General features: G+C 35.3%; 2 protein-coding genes across 7 annotated transcripts; both read left to right on the top strand.

Annotated features, from left to right (window-relative positions):
• The first annotated feature begins 427 nt into the window (after positions 1–427).
• LOC117923529 (GBF-interacting protein 1-like) lies at positions 428–12,898 on the top strand. Of its 4 annotated transcripts, none has more exons than XM_034841860.1 (10): positions 428–795; positions 2,280–2,323; positions 2,781–2,898; positions 2,989–3,109; positions 4,445–5,010; positions 5,406–5,685; positions 5,764–6,043; positions 7,748–7,912; positions 11,343–11,810; positions 12,179–12,898. In XM_034841860.1, exons 1-10 carry the CDS (start codon positions 558–560, stop codon positions 12,464–12,466), a joined length of 2,568 nt encoding a protein of 855 aa, XP_034697751.1. In that variant the 5' UTR covers positions 428–557; the 3' UTR covers positions 12,467–12,898. The 4 variants fall into 4 exon arrangements, with proteins under 4 accessions (XP_034697751.1, XP_034697750.1, XP_034697749.1 ...); XM_034841859.1 differs by having other exon boundaries at positions 429–795; positions 3,016–3,109; positions 4,445–5,091; XM_034841858.1 differs by having other exon boundaries at positions 429–795; positions 4,445–5,091; positions 7,751–7,912.
• Positions 12,899–13,926: 1,028 nt separating this feature from the next.
• Positions 13,927–25,316, top strand: LOC117924298. 3 transcript variants are annotated; one of them, XM_034842900.1, is made up of 7 exons: positions 13,927–13,995; positions 15,473–16,445; positions 21,374–21,562; positions 21,694–21,785; positions 24,109–24,168; positions 24,259–24,328; positions 25,210–25,316. In XM_034842900.1, exons 2-7 carry the CDS (start codon positions 15,735–15,737, stop codon positions 25,225–25,227), a joined length of 1,140 nt encoding a protein of 379 aa, XP_034698791.1. In that variant the 5' UTR covers positions 13,927–13,995; positions 15,473–15,734; the 3' UTR covers positions 25,228–25,316. The 3 variants fall into 3 exon arrangements, with proteins under 3 accessions (XP_034698791.1, XP_034698790.1, XP_034698792.1); XM_034842899.1 differs by lacking the exon at positions 13,927–13,995 and adding an exon at positions 14,079–14,187; XM_034842901.1 differs by lacking the exon at positions 13,927–13,995 and adding an exon at positions 14,290–14,395.
• Positions 25,317–26,106: the final 790 nt, after the last annotated feature.

The raw sequence follows: 26,106 nt of genomic DNA, 5'->3' as shown, positions 1-26,106 counted from the left end.
AAAATATCTACATGTCATAAAAATAATTAATTAATTAAAATTAAACGTTTGTATCTCCACGAATCTTAATGTTGGGAACAATAAATATAAGAATTTATTTTTTACTATATAATTTAAAATTAAATAAAAGATAATTAAATTTATTATTATTTTTGAATTATACAAGGTATATGAGATTTTCATCATAATTTTAAAAATTAATATTTAAATAAAATATACATTTTACCAAAAAAATATATCAAATTCATTAATTAAGAAATAAAATCAAAATTTTATTTTGTAAAATATTTAAAATTTTAAATCTAAAATTATATTTAGATAAAATTTTAAAGAAAAAAAAAGAAGCTATTATCATTCCTTAAAAAATAATAATAAAAAAAGTTTATAGAGAGAGAAAGAGAGAGGGTTTTCGGTAGGAAGGAGGAGAGAGAGAGAGAGAGGGTGGGGGGCATAGATATCTTCTTGTTTTATCGCGGCGGAATCAATAGGGCAACCAGGGAGAGAAAGAGGGGGAAGATCTGAGAGTTTGGTGTAGAGAGAAAGAAGAGAGAGAAAGCATGAGCGGAGGAGGTGGAGGTGGTGGTGGTGGTGGCAGCATGAGAGGAGGAGGTGGTGGCGGTGTGAGCAGCGTGAATGGGAAAGGCAGTGGTGGGATTTCTGCAATTCCGGCGGCGTCTAGGAAGATGGTTCAGAGTTTGAGGGAGGTTGTTAACTGTTCGGAGCAGGAGATCTACGCCATGCTCAAGGAATGTAATATGGACCCAAACGACGCCGTCCATAGGCTTCTCTCTCTAGGTTAAATCTCCACATCTCTCTTTCCTTTTTCCGTGGGTCTTGTTTTGATTCTGAGGAGATATTTTTGTTGATTGGTTGATGGGAAAATGGAGGAAAAGGGGAAGAATAAGGGATGGGAAACTCAAGTCAGTTGAGCCAAACCCTTTTTCTCTCTTATTATGCTTTTTTTTTTTTTTTTTGCCGTAATGTTGGGGAAAGTAACCTTTTTTCCCCCCCAAAAATATACCTCATGTTTGGTTGCTGAGAAAACAGAGGAAAGAAAAAATAATCGAATTTCAGTTATGCGGGTTACCTCCCCTTTTCTGTTCCAAAAAGGAAAGTAAATGAAAACGAGGATTCGGCTCAGTTCACCCTAGTGGGTTTATTAGTCTCACTTGAGTGGAGGGTTTTTGTTTTCTTGGATCATTGCGGTGAACACTTCTAGTTTCTTTTATTTTCAATTGTTTTTTCTACAACCAAATGCAGCATTAGTTTCTTTGCATGATTTCTGATTGATCTTTTCGTGTGTGTCTATATATATATATATATATATATATATTATGTTTTGTATGTGTTCTTGTATATATTTGGTTTACTAAAATCGGCAGATTTAAGACAATTTTTTGTGTACTTGATGAAAAAGTATGTTAAATCTTAGAGCTTTATATTTCTTTGTATTATGCACACTTGTAAGTCAAATTTGTTACTTCTCATTCTAAGAATATTGTAGAAGCATTAGCAACGAAGTGTTCGAGAGATTTGATCTTTCAAATTCTAAACTTAATAAAGATGCCAGATCAGGTTTCCAAGCCAGTATTATAACTTCTTTGCATCTAATAGGGCTTATTTCCTCTTGATATAAGAGGCTTTAAGAGCTATTTTGTTTCCTCGGATCTGGATGAAGCTAGCTTTATTTAACAGTTTTGATTTGGATCATATATTGTACATGTGTATATGTTGCACTCCAGGTGAATTATGGTGCAATGATTTGTAAGTTTAAAAGCTGTTGTTCAACATGCATGGACATTTTGTGCCTTCTCGTGGATAATTGTCAGGGGAAGAAGTCTTGCATGTCATTCCTGACTCTTCTTGTTTCTGTCCTTACTGCCTTTCGATGTCGTTTTTGTATTCTCATTTCTACTTGATATTATAGGTTATGCCTATTTGTAATTTATATTGTTTTAATTCGCAAAAGTAATTAGGGAAAATTCAAGGCTCAGTTCTCTTGTATAATTTTGTTAATATTCAAATTCATGCCTAGTTTTCAGTTTACTGTTTCTGCAATGGTTTCCTAACTTGTATTCTTTGCCTCCTCACTACTTATTCTCCTTATTGATGGTGTTTCTCTGTTCTTGTATCTACTTGATATTGTAGTTTATGGTTATTTATTATTTAGATATTTCTAATTTATGAAAGGAACTGGAGAAATTTCAAGGCTTAGATTACTTTTATAATTTTGTTAATGTTCAAATTCATGCCTAATTTTGGGTTTATTAATTGCCTAGATCCTTTCCATGAGGTGAAGAGCAAGAAAGACAAGAGAAAAGAGGTGTGTGCTGAAAGAGCTTAATGCAGTTTTGGGTTGAATTCCTTTTATATGTTGTTCTTTTACCTTTTATTGCTGCCCGGCATTATGGTTGGGATGTCACTACTTGCAAAGTTGTGGTGTCCAAAATCTTTCATTACTCCCTTGGTAGGAGATAGCAGTTCCTTTATCATATATATATATATGTGCATGTATTATCCACAAAAAAAATCACATGTACTACTTATTTACCTTATGCTTCATTATATTTTATTTTTCCCAATGGTAATATATATTATCATGGTCTTTCTACCTATAAAAAAAAAATAAAAATAAAATTATCATCCTCTTTCTCTTGAATACTTGTCACGAACTTGATTAAACATGTTAAAAGCATGGTTAAGATTTTTTTTAATTGTCACAATTCTAGTTGAGGTGCTACTTGTTAACATTTCTTACCTGTCTTCATTTTGTTGCTTAGAGTAAGGATACAACAGAATCCAGGTCCCGCAGTGTTAATAGCACCTCAACTCGCGGCAGTAGGGGTGGTACAGACCGTTTTGCTGGACGTAGCAGCTCGAATCAATTCACTTCTACTGGTATGTGTATTTTGTAACAAGGTCCATTTTACTTTGTTGGAAGTTACTATATAATTTAATAAATATATTCTTACAACATTTTTATGTCAGATTCTGGTATTTCACATGGTAAATCAGCATACAAGAAGGAGAATGGCACAAATGCTTATACAACATATCCTGCAGTTGGTGTGGCAGGAAATAGCATGAATTGGCGACCTCCAACCACAAGGTTAGTTCAGTCTGAAACTTGAATTGCACATCCCTTACATATTTTTATATTTATGAGTAGACATGCAACTACATTCTATGAGCTATTGTGTTTGGAATTTTATCGTGAAGCTTTATGTCCATTCATGCGTGATGGTGTATTTGCTCCACATGTAATGAGTCTTTTTGTATGCAAGTGTCACCATATATTGTGGTTAAAAAATTTGTTCTGCTAGCACTACTACTACTTCCAAGAAGGTGTTTTTTTTTTCTTTTCTTTTTCTGATAAACTACTACCGAGAAGGTTTTCTTGCAAGTTTGCTGATCTACAAATATATGCTGGGATCTAACATTGTATGCATGACCAACATGTGGTTGACCTAGGAAAGGAAGCATCGCATTCCTGTTTTGATGCTTGGTTAATCCAGTGGTCTCCATGATATATGAAGCACTGGATGCCTCCAGTCTCTTCCAACAACTCTTATTATTCCAAATCTCCAAACAGTGGTCATCATCCCCAAAAACTTACTGTGGCAGCCTCCTTCTCTCTGCCCCCTCCCCACAGCATGTCCATATTGTATTGTTTTGCAAGCATGATTCATGCAATTTAGTTACATATAGCCTTAAATTTGAAATTGTAAAAATATTATTAAAATCAACAAATAGTAAAAACAAGCATGAAAAACAAGTTGCATGAGCCTTGTCAACCAAGGTATTATGAAAGTGTGAATATTCGAATATGTGTTGGCATGTGGGATGTGTGCCAAACAAGGCCCTTGCTTACTTTTTGAAGCTTGAGGTGAGGCCCCAAATAGCTTTTTAGAACCTTGATCATGGGTATGCATTGTGCTTTGGGCACTGTACTCAATGACATTACAGTAGTATCTTTTTTGCTTCTTGAAATTAAACTTTTTATATGTTAGAGAATGGTGCATGCACATGATTATAATTTTTTTTATTTTTTATTTTTTTGGTAATGGGAAATCTACCCATGACAAGATATTTATTCTAACTGTTTGCTAAGCAAACCTTGGGTGATATGGGCATGCTTGTTTACACTACATTACTTAGATGATAAGGAGGCTCAAACTTAGAATTCATTGCCAATGGTCACTATCAGCTACACTCTGGTGGTTGCACATGATTATTACATGTTTATGACTATAATTGTAGAGAAGTTTAAAATTTTGGCGGATTTTCTTATGCATCATGCTCCTATACTTTGGGAGTGGCATGCATATTTTTATTTATTTGTTCCATGACTTTGCCTCAAGTGTAGGGTGTAAAAACATCATTGAATCATCTGTTTTCCTCTTGGGTTTAATATTTTGACTTGTATTTGTGGCATCATTTGCAGTGAAACTGTCGCAACGGAAAAAATATTGACAATAGGCACAAGTGATGGTATTACTTCATCGTCGCAACCTTCTTCGGGATTCCAATCGGCCTGGTTGGGTGTGCCAGGCCAAGTATCAATGGCTGACATTGTTAAGAAGGGCAGGCCGCATGGCAAGGCTTCCGCCACACCAAACACCTCTTACCCAAATGTTACTAATCACCAAGTTTTCGCACCTTCATCAACCGCATTACATCATGATCTGCATTCATATGATCATGCTTCTAAGGTTTCGGACATGAACCCTGAGCCAGGTATTGCTGCAAAACAGAATGTTCCTCCCAACGATGAATGGCCTTTGGTTGAGCAGCTACCATCTGCTAGTGTGTCCTCTCTCTTGGAGCCTTCTGCAGATTCTCAGCCTTTTACAGATCAGTCAAACTTACCCCTGGATAGTAATCAGCATATAAATCCCCAGTTGGATGAGGCTCAGGTCGAGGATGACAGTAGTGATGAAAATCTTAATGAAGACCATGTTATATCTGCTTCTGTGTCCAGTAGAAAGATACAGGAAGACAATTCGGGAGGTGCATCTCTTTTTGATAATGACTTGTATGAGAACATGGGTTCCTATCAGCCTCACAGGCACACATTTGAGCACCATGAAGGTGACTCTGATTCTTTGCATTTGACTTTGGCCTGCAATATATACAGATTCAAAATATACTTAAAATATAATACATATTTTGCATTTTTGTCACATTCAACAATTGATATGAAGGATACGTGGAACAAAAGTTTCAACACCTTTCTGAGAAATTGTTTGACTTGTATCTATTGATTGAAACCGTATATGCCAATTACGTTAAAGAAATTAGCATTTCTTCATTTTATGAATTCCTGAATGTTTATTCGCTTCTTTTTCCCCACCTTGGAATTTGTGGTACCTTACATTTGTCTTTTCCAAATCATTGTGGTTCAGCTGAAGATGTTGGTGTACCAGTGTCATCAGTGGCTACAAACATGCAGGAACTAACTTTACAGGAGGACCCAAGGCCAAAACCTGAAGAGGATGACCATTCTGTAATAATTCCAAATCATCTGCAAGTCCAACATGCAGACTTCTCACACTTGAGCTTTGGTAGTTTTAGATCTGGTATCAGCTCTTCTTTTTCTGGGCCGTTTGCATCTAGGTCTGTGAAAAATAGCTTGGAAGATGCATCTACAGTGGCAGATACCCCAGTTGGGCACTCAGAAACTAGGTATGTCCTAATACATTATAAGTGCCTGTAACTTGTTGATGGTTTATAATCATCTAATAAATTTCTCTTTCCTTGCAGAAATCCTGACTACTATGAGGATGAGCATCTCAGAACTACCTCAGATGGAAATATGGCTCATAGAACTGCTGCAATTGCTGGGAGTTATGATTCACCTTCAGCTTCGCAACCAGAGGCATTGAAACAGGAAGCCTCTGAAGCTGCACAGGGAAATCAATACAACTTTCCTTCATCTGCTTCTGGTTATACTTTTGAAACCTCTCAACAGTTGAATCCTGCATTCCCTCATTCACAGACTAGCTCTCAGATGCAGAATCTTGCTCCATTTTCGAGTGTAATGGTAATGACAAACTACAAACTTCCACTATTCCAGGTTTTTCGGAATCAATTATTTTTGTTCTGATTATTTCAGTTATTTTAAAACTTATATATTGGTTAACTAAATGGAACTTTTGGTGTGTGAACTTTAAAACATTTTTGCTGGTCATTTTTAAAGAGAGTTAATGTTTTGTAAGTGAAAGAAAGTTCTATTATAAAACTTTGAGTAAGTTTCAAAATGTCAAGGTACTGATTTGAATGCTAGTTTTACCTAAATTGTGAAAATTTTGGGAAATATTGGGGACATGCCAAAAATTCACTTGAAACTTTTGGCCTACTTGGATGGATATTAATGTATGCTTTGTTCACAAATGTTTGTGTATTTAAGTAGAAGTTTTTGTGGGCAGAAATTCTTTTTGATTGGTTGTATGATATATTTCTATGGAAGATAACATATGATATTAGTAGTAGATAATTGTTTTATTATCACTTTGTGAGGTCGATATGGTTGCTTATGGTGCAGATATGACATATTATCACAATGACTTTCTAAATCCAGGATAGAGGAACATGGCTTTGTTATTCTAATTTGTGTATCTATTTTATGAAGCATGTCTTTTATCTGGGACTGTGTTTGTGACTTGTATTGTATGTGGATAAACAGTATATATTTTCCTTCAATATTGATTCTAAACTTTATTTTTAATTGTTAATAAGGTTGTACTAAAAGAATGGAAACATTATTAAATGGCTACTTGTTTTAACATGAACGGTAAAAGATAATATTATATAACCATTAAATAATATCCTCAAAAGCCTCAATACTATCATAGTTTATCTAATAGTGAAGAAGCTGAAATGTACTGACACATCGTAAAAGGGAAATCTTTTACCGGTTTTCCAAGCATTTTGGAAGTAAATTAAGGTTGATGTATTTGTGTCTTAGTTAGAATTGTGAACTTATAAGACCAATATCAGAATAATATATGTGCCTGCTGAAGCATTGTCATGTCTTGCGTACTGATTTGGTGGCTTTTTGGTTATCTATTCTAAAGTTCAGGTTAGCTTTTTTATATCCCCCTCCCCCTTGTTCCCATAGTTGCAGATAGCTGTTTTATCCTTCTGCTATTCTTTCTGTACTCCTTGATGATACATCTAAAGCTTGCTGTGGTCCAGATGCTCTTTTCTATGTACTGCTTTTTCAAGTTGCTGGTACTACTTTTACTAAGTTGTACCTGGTATCACACTGACTTCACTCCATAGTCATTTTCCTGGTATTAGATTTTAAGAACAAATTATTATTGTTACAGTCCTCATGCATTTGCTTATGTAATGTTTGTACACGTCTCTTGATCTATTACTAAGTTGTAAGTGGTGTCACACTGACTGCACCCATCTATTAGATTTAAGTACAAATTATATGATTGTCAGAATATATGATTCACTGAAACTCCTGCACAGTGACTCAGGTACTTATATGACATACCTGGAACATTTCTATGCCTAGTATTTTAACAATGCCATTACTGTTTTAACTGTTAAATTGGTTTCCTATTAATAATGCCATTTATCGTTCTTGTTTTGTTAATATATGTGCATGCTGCTGCATCTCTCTTCTTTATGGTTGCTTCATTGCTTTTTTTTTTTCACCTTTATTTTTATACAAAATTTTGATGAATCACATTTATTGTTTTAAATGAAAAACCTCACTTTTATGTTGTAATAGCAGGCATATACCAATTCGTTACCCAGCAACTTGTTGGCATCAACTGTTCCGCCTGCAAGAGAGTCTGATCTTCCATACTCCCCCTTTCCTATTACACAATCAATGTCGACAAAGTACAGCAATGCAGTGTCTTCAATCAGTGGTTCAACCATTTCTGTGACAGAGGTATCCCATCGAAAACAACTCGTTGAATTTCTTTTCCCAAGAATTTGAGATCAATTATTAGTTCATTCTGGAAATGAGAACTAACATGGATGTTTCCTCAATCTCATAGGGGATTTTGCCCTTTCTAATAGATGGATGTCATGTTTGTTATAATAAAATTAGAGTAAGCGAGCAATATGGATACAAATGCTGTGATAACCTTGGTGACTGAAACTTTTACATTTGAAGGATATTGTGAATTCAGCAAAATATTTTCCAAATACTCTTGGCTGACTACCTAGTTTGATGTCTTATGTTAAACCTTGGAAGCACTAATTGGAGTATGGGTGGCAGATTATAGGGTGGGGTTGAGGAAGTGCATTTGTAAGTTGGTTCTAAGTTTTAGGCATACACGCATGTGGATGGTTTTACCAATAAAGATATATCTGGAATGTTGATAGAATGGAGTTGTGCTTGTCTTATTTCAAAACTTGATCATATGATTGGTTAATAACTTTTTCCTTGTCTTATGAAAATTTTAGCCTAATTTACTTATCCAAAAAAAAAAAAGAAGAAAATTTTAGCCTGAAGGCACTTATTTTATTTCTAGGAATTTTTTATGCTAATTTCAGAGTCAAGATGCCTATTGTTTGTGTTATTGTATTATTTTTTCTTTCTTTTATGAAATATTTAATTTTCTTGATGACTGAGTAATCCAAGCTATACTATGGTACTCATGTACAAACTATCTACAAAATCAAGGAGTAGTTGATTTCCTCCCTAAAGCAGCTAAGCGTCTAGCCACCTATAGAGTTTGCTTAGAATCTTCCAGAACTCTTCCGTTCCTTTCCTTCCATATAGTTCAGAACACATGTAAAGGTGTCATCCTTTACCAACTTCATTCTTTGACCCACCCACAAATTTGTCATGCCTCCCACTGACATGACAGACTTCCCTTGGAAGGACTCAAGCCAGTCCAAATAAAGAAACCACCAAAAACTAAACTGGATGTCCAGTGATAGCTTAGAACATAATCCGCTGATTCTTCATGTTGCTTGCAAAGACAACAGCTATTCGTTAAAGTCAACCTCTCTTCATTAAATCATCATTTGTGAGAATATTTTCCCAAATTGCCTTCCAATTGAAAAACCTAATCTTAGATGACACTATAGAAGCTCAAATCTCTCTAGCTAGGAAGGACCATGTGTTAGAGACTTGTATGAATTAACTGAGAATATGTCGATCTTGGATGCCTTCTGTACTAGCTTATCCTTGGAGTCAACCTGAATGTACACCAAAGGTGCAAAAACTCTTCCACCAGCTCCAAATCCCAATCAAAGATGGTTCACGTTAAACTAGGATTCCAACATGTTGCCCCACCTTTCCTTGCCTCCCAATATTCCGCAACACAAGTATCACAGATATAGTGAAAAGAGATTTTTCAGACACTTATATTCACTCCTAGAATCCTAAAGTGAAATGCAAGGAGGGTAGATGTTTGGTATTACAGAAGGAACTCTAGGAATCACTTCTAGAAACCTTTAGGCTTCACACCTAGGTGCTCTTTGTATCACACAAAGAATATAGTAGATGCTGGAAAATTTGATCATTCATTCATTCATTGATTTCATTTAGAAGACAGATCAACTACAATATAGAAGTTATTTAGAGACTTATAACTGTAGTAATGCAGCTTGAAATAAACTTAACTAACTACTATACCACATTAAAAGACTTTTGGAAAATGATAACATTAATGACTGAAAATAATAACTTATGACCATTGATTAGGCCCAGAATCTGACTTCTGGAAAGTATTTTTAGGCTGAACCCATATTGAATTATATAAGATCCCAGCTAAGCCCATGATCATTAAAGCTTGGGCCTTAGAGCCCATTCCCTTGTGCCTTTGGTAAACTATTGAAGGTGCCTGCCACTTGTCTCCATCAAGTGTTCTCATTTCTATTATGTTCATTTATGGACAATTTCTTTCTTTTATTTTTTGAGTCTTCACTATCCTATGTTATAAGATTGGATGCTCTTGTGAAGGTTCATTTAATTTGATAGTCACAGGCTCACATGAGATGCCAAAAGCACTTATTTACTTCATCTATATGCCCTAGTTCAACAGGCAGTATCATCTTCTAACCACCTTCTTCATCTCCTCCTCCTAGACACTGGTCTTGTAGCTTTCGATATAAAATTTTGGTTTAAATTCAGTCAGGTACTTGCATGACACTTCTTTACTTGGTCCATCTGCTCTGTTTTAACAAGTGATGTCCTTTTGAAAGCCCCGCTTCCTCCTCCTAGATGATTGATCTAAGATAGTAACACAATCCACTCTGGCTTCCATTTTCTACTTGCCATCAATTTTAGCCATTCCCTTGTTCTACTACTAAATTTAACATAGTTTCCATTTGTATTTGTCTCCCACTTTTCTTGGATCTTTTGATCCTAAAATATCTCCTGCTGCCTAAATTTTAAGTTCATTAATCTGCAAACAACAGATCCTTCTATTTGTGTAATTGTTTTTGTTCCCCCTTCTTTGTTTTGTACTCTCCCCCATTGGCTGTAACTTGGGTCTGTTGTGTGTACTTCGGGTGCTCCTTTTTAGGTCTCTTTTATGTATTTGATTGTTACCTCTCAAAAAGATGCACACTAATGTGTGATAGAAGAATGACAAAATTTGATCAGCTAAATTTTTTTTTGTAATCAACAAGAAGAACTCCAGCAAAATCCTTCAAATTTGGAGATAAAACATAAAAGTACATGGGTTCCAAAACCTCTGTGTCTATTATCCGTTTTTAAAAAGAACATTGGTTCATTTCATTGCATAACCTCTGGAAAATAGAAAAATTTATGTTCGATCTCCTTTCTCTAGCCTGTTATCCGACAATGTTGTTTCATTTTATTCTGTTGTATATTTTTGGAGTAATGTTTTTTTTTTTTTTTTTTTCTTTTCCTCATTGCATGAAATTTTGATAGGATTCATTGCATGAAATAGAACCTGGAAATTTCTCATCCTTGTCCTTTGCCACTTGAGCCAGGCCTGAAACCCACTTCAAATCCAAACACACTCACATCATGCTACAAGGGATAGAATGTGACATCATGCAGTCAAATGCAAAATCACAATGAATATGATTCAAAAAGGATTCACTCATGCATAATGAGAAGAATTTTATCTTTAGAACTTAATGACCCACCAATGGGCTGTAGCTCAGTTGGCATATTGAAAGGGCAACCTCAGGAGGATTGGGAGTTTGAGTCAACTGAGCCAGGGTTGTGCTGCCTAAAACTAAAAAACCAATTTATGATTTCGTTGAGAAGACTTGGCCTAGCAGATAGAGATAATAGATGATAGGGGCAACATGAATATGTTAAAGCTAAAATGCAAAATAGAAACAACTGAATTTTTTTTCTTATTCCAGTATTGTTTTCTGTGCCAGAGGCTTTGAAGACCGGTAGTTTTTCAACACCTCAACCGACTCCACAGACCCTGCCCAGTACTAGTGTTGCCACTGGACCTGCTCTTCCTCAACACCTTCCTCCTGTGCATCCATATTCCCAGCCCGGTCTTCCTTTGGGACACTTCGCTAACATGATTGGCTACCCTTTTTTACCTCAGAGCTATACATACATGCCATCTGCTTACCAGCAAGCATTTGCTGGTAATAGCACCTACCATCAATCTCTGGCAGCAGTTCTCCCTCAGTATAAAAATAGTGTTTCTGTCAGCAGCTTGCCTCAGTCTGCAGCCATAGCATCTGGTTATGGGGCCTTTGGGAGTTCAACCAGCATTCCTGGAAACTTTTCACTGAATCCACCCACAGCTGCTGCAGGCACAACCATAGGCTATGATGATGTTATTAACTCTCAATACAAGGATGGCAATCACTTGATCTCTCTTCAGCAGCAGGTAATCTCATTGGGAAACCACATTGAAATGAAAATATAATTTTTAGTTTATTTATGTTTGTTTCATTAAATCTTGATAGTATTTTAGCACTGTTTCTTGCATTTAACATGGAATTTCTACGAGTAGAACCATGGTAAGCGGTCTAAACTTCAACCTTCTTTCTTCCAATTATGTTACCATCAAAAGGACAATAAAAGTTTCAGATATTTTATTTTTAGTTATATAATTAATACTGATTACAAACCGTGACATCATATTTTCATGTGGTTTCCTGATGTTCCCAAGTTATTATTATTAATGTATATGACTTTTCATCCTTTAATTCTTGTGAGCTCAGATCTGCATATTCGTTTTCTTTGTTTTTTCAGAATGAGAACTCAGCAATGTGGGTTCATGGGCCTGGTTCCCGAACGATGTCTGCTGTTCCAGCAAATACATATTACAGCTTCCAGGGCCAAAATCAGCAACCTGGTGGATTTCGGCAAGGGCAGCAGCCTTCCCAGCATTTTGGGGCCCTTGGGTACCCAAATTTCTACCACTCTCAGGCTGGGATCTCGCTGGAACATCAGCAACAAAACCCTAGAGATGGGTCCCTGAGTGGGTCTCAAGGCCAAGCATCCAAGCAGTCCCAACAGATATGGCAAAACAATTACTAATCACATCTTGTCACCGCCTGGTTTTTCAGGGCTTCTTAGCGTGTCCAAAGCGGCCAGCCAGCCAGCCAACCAAGGCATTCCTTGAGTTGGAAAATTAATGTATTAATGGTCGAGGAGACCTCGACTTGCTACCGCTCTTTGCCTTGGGGATGTATTCTACGTATTTATTCAGGTGAAACATGTTTTAACTTAGGATTACGCGTGCTAATTTGGGTTAGTGAACTTTTGTCACTCCCCTCTTCCTATTTCTCCTCTCTTGTTTACCTTTCTCCTTTTTCCCTTCTGTAGGCAGAAATCGTGTTCTTGTAATTTCTCATTTTACCACCATTACCTAACCACCGTTTTTCCTTCCTTAGAAGTTTGGACCCTTCATTCTCTGTTTGCTGGTAGTAAATTACAGCTGTTATGAAAGCTTTATTTTCTTCTCGTCTCTTTGATTGTTGCACAAACCATCTTTTGTAGTTGATGAACCTTGTTTCTATTGATTTTGTCTTTCTCCATGTTGTAGGCTTGTAGCATGTTAGAAAAGGGTATTTCAATACATTCCAAGGCTTGTGGCATATTTTTCATCTTTTATAACGGTTTTTTTTTTTGGGTGTTATTTTTTAAAATTTTCCTAATGTGTGGGGACCTGAATCTCAAGTTTGAAAGCATTCATGTAACTTTATATTATATTTCAATTCACTGTCTCTTTCATCATTTGAATTTAAGAATAAGAATCCAAAAATGTCTGTAAGAAGAGGACTACGCTTACACGACTACTCATTCTAGTGGATTTTAGTGCATGTCGCAATCCATGGTTCAATAATTTCAGCATGGTTGGCAGAAAATGCCTCCCCCCCCCCCCCCAAAACCAATTTGCAACATACTTAGCTTACCCGTCTAATATGATTGCGTATCACTTTTTAATATTTTTAATACTTGAATGAAAAGTTTTTGAATATAAAAAATATTAAAAGTGCTTTATAAAATTATCATCGGCCTCTAAATATGATGAATTCAAATTTCAATTTATCTTATATAACTTTTTTTAAAATGACATTAAGAGTGTTTAATAGTGATTTAAGGAAATATTTTTAATATTTTTAATGCAATGATAACAAATGTTTCCTAAAATTACTACTAAATAAGCTCCAAAACATATCATTTTGAAAATTATTTATTTTCTTATCCCTTTTATTTTTTTCCATCTAGTTAGTGGTCTAAATAGACAATAAAAAAGGAAAAAAAATTAGTTTGATTACATTTCTGTTTCAACTTTTGTTTTTAAACTTAAAAATTAAAAAAAAATTAGAATTTACTTTGCTTTTCGGTTTTAGAATTTGCTAGAAAAAGTTTTCAAAATTAGAAATAATTGGAAATATCATTGATGGGTTTTATTTTAATTTTATAAACTCAAATAAATGTTTTTAATAATATTTCATGTGGCCATTTTCTTACGATTACATCAAAATGAATAAAGCGGCCCACGAGACAAAATCGCCGGCCCTCAGTCCGGCCTCCACTAACATAGCTTTACACGTATCTCTGTAACTCTCTTTTTTCTCTTTCCAAGCTCACAAATTTCACTTTAATTTCACTTTAATTTTCTTTTATAAGTGTATGCGTTTTTTTTTTCATTACAGAATCTTGTTCTTGGTTAAAAAAAAAATTATATTTTCAAGCTCTTTGCTTGTGAATGGAGTTATACTTTTGTTGGAGTGCCCTTTTTGAATTTTAAGGTTGGTTTTCCTAGGATTACAGTGACAGTAAATGTTCAGTTCAGGGTGATTCTGTAGCTTTTGTTGTTGATTCTCTTTTCTATGAATTGACTGTCTTGCTTGTCTATGTATGTGGGTTTGTCGATTTTTCAGTTTGATTTAGTCTGGCCGTCTGTTTGGTGGCTGCGAAAAACTAAGGAAAGGAAAGGAAAAGAAATGAAAATTCTTGGTATTATGCTTTGGGATGTTTTGGTTAAGAGATAATGCAACCTCTGGGTGTTATCGTTTACTGATTTGTCGAATTTATGTTTCTTTTGTTTACATGGTTACCAAACAGACACAAGTTTTGAGCTTCTTTACTGTCCGTCATCATTTTGACACTTTTGATTTTGTAATGTTTGTTTCTTTTCTTTTGTTTAGAAATTAAGATTCGGGCCGATCGTATGTTGGCCTCATAAACCCTAGTGTGAATTCATCAATGGTATAGTTTCTCTTGGGCCAATACTCACTTAAGCAGGGAGTCTGCTTGCTTGAATATTCTTTGTAACTCAAGAAGAACAATGGGAGATGTTTTCAGGATAATCTGAGTTGGTGGAAAGTATTTGCTTGAACCACTTCCTTGTGATAGATGATGTCACTGGTGGATATCTTTTACAAACATGAAAGTTTGAAAGAGGCTAAAGCAAATGGCCTCTGGAGGATTTTTAAATTCTTTACTTTCCTCTTTTTTTATTGTCTCCAAAACATGAGAATGGATTGAACTATAATTTAATGATTTAAGGGACAAAATTGGAAGTATGAAAAAGTTTGAATTTGCAGAGAAAGAATTTTCAGGAGGGGAACTTATTGGTGTGATAAATATTTCGTAGAACTTATTCTTTACGGAAAAAGAGTAGGATTATTTAAACGTTTCCCAGTTTTTATTGCTGCTAAATGCTTCTCATGTTTTAGGTTGTTAGGTTGACCTATTTTACCTTGCTTTTTGTTTCTGTGCATCAATATAGTTTTACCTGGTCTTTTGTTTCTTGGCATCAGTATACTTTATCTTCAGATTCTTCCATGTTGCCTTCCTCTATTGTCCTTAATGGAGGTTGGACTGGGCTGTTAAGAACTTCTGATATGATGTTAGCAAGTAACAGTTTGATGAGGAGGAATGTTTTTGATGATCATTGAATGCTAAATTGACATAGGATTTTTTTTTTCATGAACTACTTGTACAGTCTCCAGAATGAACTTATGTCTGTTTTTTTTTTTGAGAAGACATGACTACTTGTGGTACTCTCTAATTGTGTTTTTGTATTGGCAGTTTGAAACCAAATTGTAGCATGCTACTGGATTCAGTTTCCCAGTGTATCTCAACATGAGCTTCTGCATGCTAATGTTGATGTAGTTTTTCTAGAAACTAGATGCCCGTGGAAAATTTTCTTTCAGATTTTTATCATGAGGTGGCTCTGGTAGGACAGACAGATACTTTTCTCTGCATGCAGTTCCCAACTGCTGGGACAGTAAGATCATGAGAATGTTTAGCTGTTATCTTTTTTCTTTCTGATCATCGGTGAAAACTCAATATGAGTGGCATGAATGAAGTCCAGTCCAGTCCCATGAGCAATAAAATGAAAAATCCAGAAAACCAAACAAATAGTAATGGTAGAGATGCCACACCTGGGAGTGATCTCTGGACAGATGGACTTATTTGTGCTTTTGAATATGTTACATCCCATAGGAGGATAAGTAGGTCAAAATATGGCTCGAAGATTCAAAGTGTGCAACAAATAGAAGGTGAGAATATGAAGAAGCAAGTGCCTGAGAACAGAGTATCCGGGGCTTCTGCTCAAAACTTAATTAGAAAACATCGATCGGAATCTGCATCTCTTGTTGAGTTGGGACCTGATCATGTTGCTCCTTTGGATAATCACATAGACCATCAGTTTTATCAGTCAGATCGCTATCATATGACAGAAAGATCTTCAGGAAGTCACTGGGTGCCAATTGGGTGGGCTAGAATTTCTGAACTCGTCCAAACCGTGCGAGTAGATGCTGGCTGGGCCTTGCAGCAGTTTGAGGTCACGGATGATGAGGATGAACGTTCTGCTGCAGATTTAGCAGCTCCTTACTGGGAGCAGCCTGCAGGACCTGTATGGTGGTGCCATGTGGCTGCAGGTCACCGGTTTATTGACACATGGCTCAGCAATGCTCAATGGTTACATCCTGCTATCAGAACTGCTTTGCGAGATGAAAGTCGACTGATCAGTGAGCGGATGAAGTACCTTTTATATGAGGTAGATTGCTTGTTTGACTTCTGAATTTTCTAGTATGACAGGTTGAATGTTCTTCATGAATGTTATTGTAGAGTAGATATTGTCATCCAGAAGTATGGTGTAGATATGCAGTTAACATGTAGATTGCAGGTTGTCAGTAGTCTCAGCATCCTCTATTGATCCCAAGTAAAGCTATCTCACAGGCAAATAGGTAATATTATGAAAAGCCAATTATTGACTGTCAAATGAAGATTAGGTTAAATGTGCTGGCATGTCTTTGTTAATATTGAGATCTTCTGAAGCTCCTTAAAAGGTTCTAAATTTGCCAATGCTGCCATGAATAGAAGTGATAAAAGAATAGAAACAATCTCTTTAGCTCAAAGTTCTGAAATTTTGAGAAATAAAACAAATTTAAAGTTCCTATAAGTGGAAGATGCCTACACGATCCTTGCTCAAAATAGTTGTTAGAAGCTATTCTAGAAATGTAGGTCATGTTTGGTAACTATATTTGAAAAGAGTTTCTATTCTCCAAAAAAAAAGAAAAAAAAGAAAAAGGGAAAACATGTTTTGCAATTAGAAAACAAAAAACAATTTTTATTCTTAAAAAGACAAAACATGGTATTTTCAGAGAACAACTTTTAGTTTTTTTCACTTGTTTTCCAGGGTTGTTTTAAAAAATAAAAAACTTACATATATGAAAAATGATTAAAAATAAAACACTACATATAAAAGTTGTTTTTAAAACTTACTTAAAAAAATAGAAAATAGGTGAAATTTTTTTCAGGTTTCTAAATAGACGTATGTTCTACAAAACATCAGACAATAGTTTTTAAAAACTGTTTTTAGAGTTGTTTTCAATAATAGTTACCAATTAGGGCCCTAGTGTCTTCATTTTCTCATGCTTTAGACATGAATACTTGCTCGTATTATGTTCTTTTGATAAATATTTTAAGATGAAAGCTTCCTACCATGCATGAAGTTCAAAAAAAATGAAACACTTGCTATTTCATCTGAACAAGATTATATTCAGAAACCATGCCTAGGCAAGAAGAAGTGCTTTTTTTTTTTCTTGGAAAAAAAAAAGCTTAAGTTTAGCTGAATGAAGCTGGATACAAATTATTAATATTAAGACTTGAAAGGGAAGAATAAGATCTAAATTGTTTGGCTTAAGACAAGCCATGGATGGAAGGAATTCAAGTGCAGAACATAAGATTTAGCAACAAGCTCATGGTTTTGAATCCTACTTCATTGTCATTTTCTTTTTGATAGGTAAATTTTTGTCCCTCATTAGGACTTAAACTTGGAACCTTCCACAAATCTTCTCCGACTCTTTACCACTTGAGCCAAGCCTCAAGGGCTTCAAGTCCTACTTCATCCCCAATAAGATTTAGGAACATGTGGTTGAAACAAAAGGGCTTGTGTAACCTCAAGTAGTGTTTGTTTTTCCGTTCTACGACCCCATCTTGTTGTTGTGTATCTACACAAGATGAATAATGAACAATACCTTCTTTTTGAAGAAAAGATGATAGGGTTTGATTGAAATAGTCCCTTGCATTATTACTCCTTAAATTCTTAATGCAACCAAATTGGTTTTTTTTTGAAAAAATTTGAAAAAACTTAACTCACTTCGGATTTTTGTTTCAAGAGAAAAACCCATGCTACCCTTGCTCAATCATCAATAATGAGACAAACCACTTTGCACCTGAAATATTGAGATTTTTAGATGGCCCCAAAATATCAGAGTGAATCAAAGAAAATGGAGAAGATGATATTGTATTACTCAAAGAAAAGGATACACGATGATGTTTAGCAAACTCACAAGTATCACAATGTAAATTATTAACATCAACGTTTTTGAATAGTAAAGGAAACATATCTTTTGAGTAAACTAAATGGTAGATGCCCAAGATGGAGATGTTGAAGCCAGATGTCATCTTTATTGAAGGAAAAATTATTAGATAAATAGGAATGTGAAGGCTGGTTGCTACTGCCACCCTTTGTCTCAAGGAAATAGAGTCCATCCTTTTCCTTAGCATGTCCAATCATCCTCCCAGTAACCTGATCCTAAAAAACATGGTAGGTTGGATAGAAAGTCACTCTATAATCCAAATCTTTAGTAACTTGATGAATAGACGAAAGACTGATAGACAATTTAGGAACACGCAACACATTTTTTAGCGGAAGAGAGGGGAACAAAGTCATGATTCCTTGACCTGCATGGTAGTGAAAGAGCCATATGCAATTTTGATTTTCCTATTATTAGGACAAAGATTATAAGTGATAAATGACTAAGAAGAATACATTATATGATTGATTGCTCCCTGGTCTATGACCTAAGAATCATTGTGGAGTGTGTTTGAGGCACTAAGGGCATAAGAAGTAGGAAACTTGTTTGTGCAAATGAACATAATCCATTTGGTTTTTCAAGGGAATTAAGGAGATTTCTTAGCCTCTCTATCTCCTCCTTATTGAATCCTCTAGTCTTCGAGCTACTAGAATTGGAATCCTCATAAGGATGGCCTCCTGCATGAGTCAAGTGAGTCTGTACTCTTTGTTATCCACCCTTAAATCCACCATTCTGACATACTCCTTAAGGTTTCCCTTGGAGTTTCCAACAGGTCTTCTTGGTGTGACGAGACTTCTTATCATAGGTCCACCATACTCCACAGCTGAATGAATTCATTCTTAACGATTTTAGTTGTGCTTCCTTGTCCTTCAACATCCCTCTTGATCCCTCCATCACTTGTTTTTGTGGAAACCATGGTAGAAGGGTCTGTGGGTTGTGAGTCAAACATGACACCTCTTCAACTTGGATTATTGAGAAGACACCTTGCAATGATGGTAGTTTTTTTTTTTTCCCCAGAACTCACACTCTGACTTGGTCAAACTCAACATAGTCCTATAAGAAACTAAAAAATCCTCCCCTTTCTACAAGCTTTAGTAACATGGCAACATTTTCACTACACTTCATTTTAAAATTTTGATAATAGTCCAATTCAAGCCAAAGTCCTTTCATGACATTATAGCATTCGGTGATTGAAAGAGTATCTTGTTTGATCGCTGTTATTTTTGTCTTAATTTCATAAATCAAGGCCGTATCCTGTATCTTGGAATAGGTTTGACAGATCGTTTCCCATATCTTCTTTAGTATTGTTAGAAACATACAAGTCTTGCTTACTTCAGGCAACATTGAATTCCATAACCAAGACATGATCATGGAATCTTCCTTGTCCCATTTGACAAATGTAGGATCATTCTGAGCAGGATAAGTTCCCCTCAAATGGCTTAATTTCCTTTTTCCTTTTAGAAAAGTCTTCACCACTTGTGACTATTGTAAGTAGTTTTTTTGCTATTCAATCGATATGATGATTGAATATTTTGTAACACCTCTTTCGGCAAGTTTAGTTGCACCTCTCCAAATTGGTTTTCAATAATCACAATAGGGTTGACTTCGGATGTTTCAGACATAGCTGAGTAATGGGTAAGACTAAATAGTGGACAATTAGAAGGAATTTTTCAAATAATCAAATTTCTCATAAATTTTTTTCAGAAGATAGGCTGTAGGATTTTCAAATTTTTTTTCCCAAAGAGCAAGAGCTCTGATACCATGAGGAAAAATATTATTTTATGCTATATTGAATAATCCTTATAAAGGGAATATATATTAGGTTAACTACAACCTAAACCTATTTAAGGAGAGCTTAACAATCCTATCACAATTCTATCGATCCCCAAAAATCAGGGGACAACCTTACATAAAATTTAGGAAATTGTTACAATTAGGAAACTGCTCTATTTTACCAAAATCTCTACAGTTGTACATTGATTTTTGAAAGTCAAAAGAATAGTATAGATTCTCCAACAAGATCTTTGAACACGGTATGCTAAGGATTGGAATGGTGGATCTGGGAAGTATGGTGCTATCATGGTTGTTTTATTTTAGATTATGTACTGTGGCTTGTTGCATATTTCATGAAGTCACATGTGGCAAACAAAGAACCTGCTTATAGACATTATGTATACATGAAGGCAGAAGAAGACCTGACAACAGAATTTTTTCACAGGTTGGGATGAAGTGGGTTTCACCAGACACTATTTGTGATATGATGGTGATTTACTTCAAGTGTTTTGGGAATTCATTTAGAGGAAGTGCTTTTTGGAGGATAGTTTGTCTCTCTTTGTTGTGGATTGTGTGGAAAGAGGGGAATGCTAGGATTTTCGAGAACACTTGGAGGATATCAGATTCATTGTGGGATTCGCTTCATTTTTTTGTTTCCTTTTGGGCTTATTGTACATACATTTTTAAACCCTACCCTTTGAGTGTAATTTAGCTTAGTTGGCTATCGATTCGTACACGTTAGGGTTGGGTTATAGGGGCTGCTGTTGGTTTACTTGTATAAGCCTTTTTGTTCTTTTTGTATAGCCTTCTTTGTTTTGCGGAGGTTTGCTTAGTTACTTTTGATCAAGTTTGTTTTTATGAGGAGGACCTCTCATCCTTATTTTGTTTTTCAAATAATACATTTGTTTGTTTCTGATAAAAAAAAAAAGAAAAAAAGAAAGAAAAAAGAAGACCTGGCAGCGGATACACATAAAACATTAATGAAGTTACTAATAAATCTAATAAAACTTGTGAAGGAATAATCTTGTTTTAACATAGACCTTCATTAATGGACACTTTGATGGTGATTAGCCTCATCAATCATATGTTTATTATGCTGATTATATCTTATGGCTACAGGGTCAGTAGTTATACTGTGAATTGGTATTTATTTGTTGTTTTTGTTCTCTAAGATAATGATGCTGATGGTTGTAGTTATGTGTTCAATTACAATAGGTCCTCTAATTATTTTAACACAGGTAATATGTTGGAAGACATAATATTTTGGCTTGCAACAGTTAATTCAATTTATTCTTATTGGGTCATTAATTATGCTTTATATCTTATTCAGGTCCCTGTAAGAGTTGCTGGAGGGCTATTATTTGAGCTTTTAGGGCAGTCCGCAGGTGATCCATTTCACGATGAAGATGACATCCCAATTGTTCTTCGATCTTGGCATGCACAACGATTTCTAATAACTGCATTGCACATAAAGGGAACTGCATCAAGCATAAATGTATTAGGTATCACAGAAGTACAGGTTTGTTAATTTTTTCCAGAATTTTCTAATTTCCTTAAAGTATATTGACAAAATTTTGGTTTAAAAAGAACTTAGTTCGCTTTGTCTTTTTTTCTTATTATTTTTTGTTTTGGTGGTCCTCTCTTGTTCAGGAAGCACTTTCTGCTGGGGGTTATAATCAGCCAAAAACAGTACATGACATAATAGCACTACTAATGACCCGACTTTCTCGTTGGGATGATAGGTGATAAAAATATCCTCATTTTTTCATGCACTTGAATTAAAAATTTTGAAAGACTAAATTTGCTTTTTATTTAGTCAATTCACATATGTTTTGCAGAAAGGTCATTGTTTCTTTGTTTGGCATAACCTTCTAAGCTTGTCAATATGAAAGTTAAAGTTGCACATGAAGCTTCTTTTATTTAAAAATAAAATAAAAATTGATTTTAAATTTGTTTTGACATGTTAGGATTGTTTGGTACAAAGTTTGTGATGGCAACCTTTTAGTTAATTGTTCTCTTATTTAAAGCACAAGTAAACCAATTTTTTGTCATTAATTTGATTTGTAATTTGAAGTAGAAGCTTAGAAAGCATAATACAATTTGAAGTCTGCAGTTCCAATGGCTATTGCCCTTTTCCGGTTTCTAAAGCTCAATGATCGTTAGAATTACCTATAATTGCTCCAATCTAAGATCCACAGGAACAAAATCAATATTGCTCAGACAACATGTAATCTCTTTGGAGTCAATGGTCGCTTTCTCCCCCCTATTTCTTATTGAGATCTCCAATCCTTTTAAAGAAGCCCCTTAAATGTACTTTTAAGTTAGAATTGTTTCTATACGATGATGAAATTAGTTGGGCAATACATTAACTCTTAACAAATAGTCAACATAAGGATCTGTTTTCATCGTCATTATTATTTAATTTGTGACTGTTTCTCTTTCTTCATTAAAGATATTAATGTAATTTATATGTATCTTCACAAGAAGTAATCCTAATGGACCCTTTTCTCACACAATGGATCAAGAAAGCCTTATTAACTACCCTATTGCTCTTGGACTCATTTCTTATCTAAAACTACCACTGTTTGAATTGGCCATTTGTCAGCCAAATGCTGCCTTTTTTTTTTTTCCTTAAAAGCTTAATGAAAAGTTTATATTTGTGTTTGGTTAATTTTGCTAAAAGTGTTTCTACCATTAAAAAGAACTTAACTAGGAAGGAAGTGTAGTTTTGCTCCAATAACTTTCACAATACCAAGATTTGCCTTTTTAGATTATGGCTTCAACTTCAGCTTGTCACTGAAGCCAAAAACAAAAAACTATCCCAAATGAGGCATAAGACATTGTGAAGCTCCACTGTCTGATTTAATTTATAATGAGATCTTTTACTTCTAAAGGTTAAGATATTGGTTCATTGTTTTCTAGTCAAGTCAGTCATGGGAGTTTTTACCTAATGTTCAGTCTATTGTTACAAACTTGCAATTGGTAGTCATGATAATAGTTTTTTATTTTCTGTTTTCAACTGCTTTTTAATCAACACATCAGTAATTCAGTTGATGTAGGACAGACCCAAGAAAAAATTCCACTCAGACAACAGATACTTGTCGTCTGCCAATACAAACTTAATTTTAGGGCATCAGATTAGAAGGTTGTAGAAAGAAGAACATCCAAACTCAACTTAGAGACAATATAGCTTTGGTGTTTCTAATTCACATGAAGAGCATGGCCTGACTGAAAGTAAATCAACAAACAGGGAAATAAAGGGTTGTATCTAAATGAAAAATGAAACCAAACTAGCTATAAATACTTCCATAAGCTCTCAAGTAGGGTCTATATGAAATGGCTTCATAGAAATGAACAACTTCCTTAAAGTTCTTGATTAATCAACTCAAAAGCACCAAAATTTGTAATCAGTCATTAGATGGGCTTTTGAGAACTTACAAAGGAATTGAAAACCTACCAAAACTACCATGACCAGTGTGTATTTTACATTGAGAAACTTCTAACTTGAAGAGGAAAACCATAATTCATGGTCCTACAATTTTTTACTATATTTCATATTTTGCCACCTACAGAGCTAACCAGCTAGGTGTCTGGGAGCCAATCTATAGAAGCATTACCAAGTTGAGGTCCTCCATATTTTTGCAAAAATAAATTTCTTGAAAATGCACCTTCACACATCCTCCTTTAACTTTCCTTGACTTGGGCTGCCCACCACTGCTGCTACACCCACACTTCCATGCCACTGCTTGATGCTACAAATTTTTGTTAGCAAATCTTCATATCTACATATGGACTCTCTTGGTTCATCTTCAAAGGAGGACTAATCAATAGAACTCCACTTCTCAAGATGTTATTCCTGAGTAGTAGTGCTCTCAATAATGTTAGCCTACCCCTTCTGTAGTCATTTTATCTGTTACTGTTGAAATGAAAACCATTTTAAGTTTTAATCCTCGTCCTTATCCTTGTTAGTATCTTTATCATTGATATAAGGGCAATAACACATCACTTTAGAGGATTTCTAATTCCTAATATTTGATTCTCCTTTTATGTTTTTTACCTGCTTAGATTATTCCGGAAGTCCATATTTGGGGCTGCAGATGAAGTTGAATTGAAGTTTATGAACAGGTAGCTTTATATTCATCTAACTCCCTTTTACTAAAGCAATTTCAATCAGTTTCTTTTCATTAATCTGACAAATATGTTACCCATAAATAGGAGACACCAAGAAGATATGAATCTTTTGAGCATAATTTTTAACCAAGAAATCAGAAGGCTATCAAGACAGGTATATTACTTCTCCCTCATATATGAAAATCATATTCACAGCACCAAAACAACTATTTACTCAACCCTACTACGATCAATTTAATAATTGTGTTGGATTTATTTGATATAATCAAAACCTGTTAATTACACTGTTAAAACGATAATGACTCATGTTGCCCATTTACTAAATAGGTTGAATTGGTTTTATTTGAGTTATATTAAGTTAACATGAAATTTATAAGAATACTCCATTTACCTATATATTATCTTAACAAGATTGTGATCCACTTAATACGATTATGACTTGTTTAACTCACTTAAGAATTTAAATTTCCTTGAATTATAAATTGGCTTATTTTTTAAATGATTTATAACAAATATAAGAAAATAAATGTAATTTATTAATAAAAGCTTTATTATTTAAAAGAAAAAAAATTCTTAATAACTACAACTATGCAAATAAGTGGGTCATATATCAGTTGATTTATAATCATGTCAACATAACACAATAATTAAATGAGTCATTTATAGGTTGAGACATGTCATGTTAGCATGACGCAATAAATTAAACGTGTCAAAACAGGTCATGTTCAAGTTGAAGCTTTTAAACTAGACATGACCCCTTTAATAAAGGGAAAAGTATAAGGGGATGAAAATATTTGAAAAAATATGACTAACTGTGGAAATCCGGTATAATTTTGAATGATGATTTGTAGGATATTAGGGAAAGATTGAGGCCCCAATTGTGGGTAATTTGTGTAATTTTAATTTTTTTCCATGTTTGTATTTTTTCCTTTTTTTGTTTGCTTTCTATGTATTTGTTATATAAGGATCCGTTTATGTAAAAAATATAGTTTTGAATGAATTTTAAAAGGATTCTTGGTTTCTACATGGTATCAGAGCGGTGTTTTGCTCTAAAACCCTAATCAGTTCATGGATGGCCAAAGAGGAAACAACCATGCGTCCAGTCAGTCGGCAACCTAGGAAAGAGTGTCGGAGATACACTCCTCAATGGGCACCGTTAGTGCATTCGACAACTCCCCACTCCATCTTACCATTGAAAAATTGAACGGTAAGAATTACAAAGAGTGGGTGCAAGCAATCAAGCTCGTTATTGACGGAAAGGGAAAGTTAGGCCTTCTTACCGGTGAGACTCGGCGACCACCTCCAACCGATGTAGCAGCATCCCAGAAATGGCGGTCCGAAAACTCCTTTATCACTTCATACTTGATTAACTCCATGAAGCCAGCCATTGGCAAGACTTACATGTTCCTCCCGACGGCAAAGGATGTGTGGGATGCGATACGGGAAACGTATTCCGATGCCGAGAATGCTTCCCAAATCTTTGAAATCAAGATGCGGCTCTAGCAGATGAAGCAAGGAGATCGGGAAGTCACGGAATACTACACCGAGATGTTGGGTTTGTGGCAAGATCTCGATCTCAACTGCGAAGAGAAGTGGGAGTGCACGGGTGACAGTGTGCGCTTCAAGAAGAAGATGGAGAACGAGAGGGTCTTCAAGTTCCTAATGGGGCTAAACCGCGAGCTTGACGACGTCAGGAGCAGGGTTCTCAGTCGCTGGCCGTTGCCCTCCATCCGAGAGGTCTTCTCTGAGGTGCGGCGAGAGGAAAACAGAAGGAAAGTGATGCTGGATCTCTCATTTGGGCCTGAGGCTTCATCCCTTTTAACCCGTGGGCCTCATGCTGCTGCTGGACGTGGGCCTTATGCTGGACCTAGTGGGCCTCATGTTGCTGGATCTAGTGGGCCAAGCCCAAGACAGTCCAAGAGGACTTATTGT

The sequence above is a fragment of the Vitis riparia genome, chromosome 10, assembly GCF_004353265.1.
Source record: "Vitis riparia cultivar Riparia Gloire de Montpellier isolate 1030 chromosome 10, EGFV_Vit.rip_1.0, whole genome shotgun sequence".
In the NCBI taxonomy this organism is placed as follows: domain Eukaryota; kingdom Viridiplantae; phylum Streptophyta; class Magnoliopsida; order Vitales; family Vitaceae; genus Vitis; species Vitis riparia.
This window is presented reverse-complemented; position numbering and strand designations above follow the sequence as displayed.

Coding starts and splice junctions, on each gene's coding strand:
- LOC117924298 (XM_034842900.1), top strand. CDS start 15,735: ATGAGTGGCATGAATGAAGTCCAGTCCAGTCCCATGAGCAATAAAATG. Junction 21,563..21,693: donor TAGGTATCACAGAAGTACAG/GTTTGTTAATTT, acceptor TCTCTTGTTCAG/GAAGCACTTTCTGCTGGGGG. Junction 24,169..24,258: donor GAATTGAAGTTTATGAACAG/GTAGCTTTATAT, acceptor ACCCATAAATAG/GAGACACCAAGAAGATATGA.
- LOC117923529 (XM_034841857.1), top strand. CDS start 558: ATGAGCGGAGGAGGTGGAGGTGGTGGTGGTGGTGGCAGCATGAGAGGA. Junction 796..2,279: donor CCATAGGCTTCTCTCTCTAG/GTTAAATCTCCA, acceptor TTAATTGCCTAG/ATCCTTTCCATGAGGTGAAG. Junction 6,044..7,747: donor CTCCATTTTCGAGTGTAATG/GTAATGACAAAC, acceptor ATGTTGTAATAG/CAGGCATATACCAATTCGTT.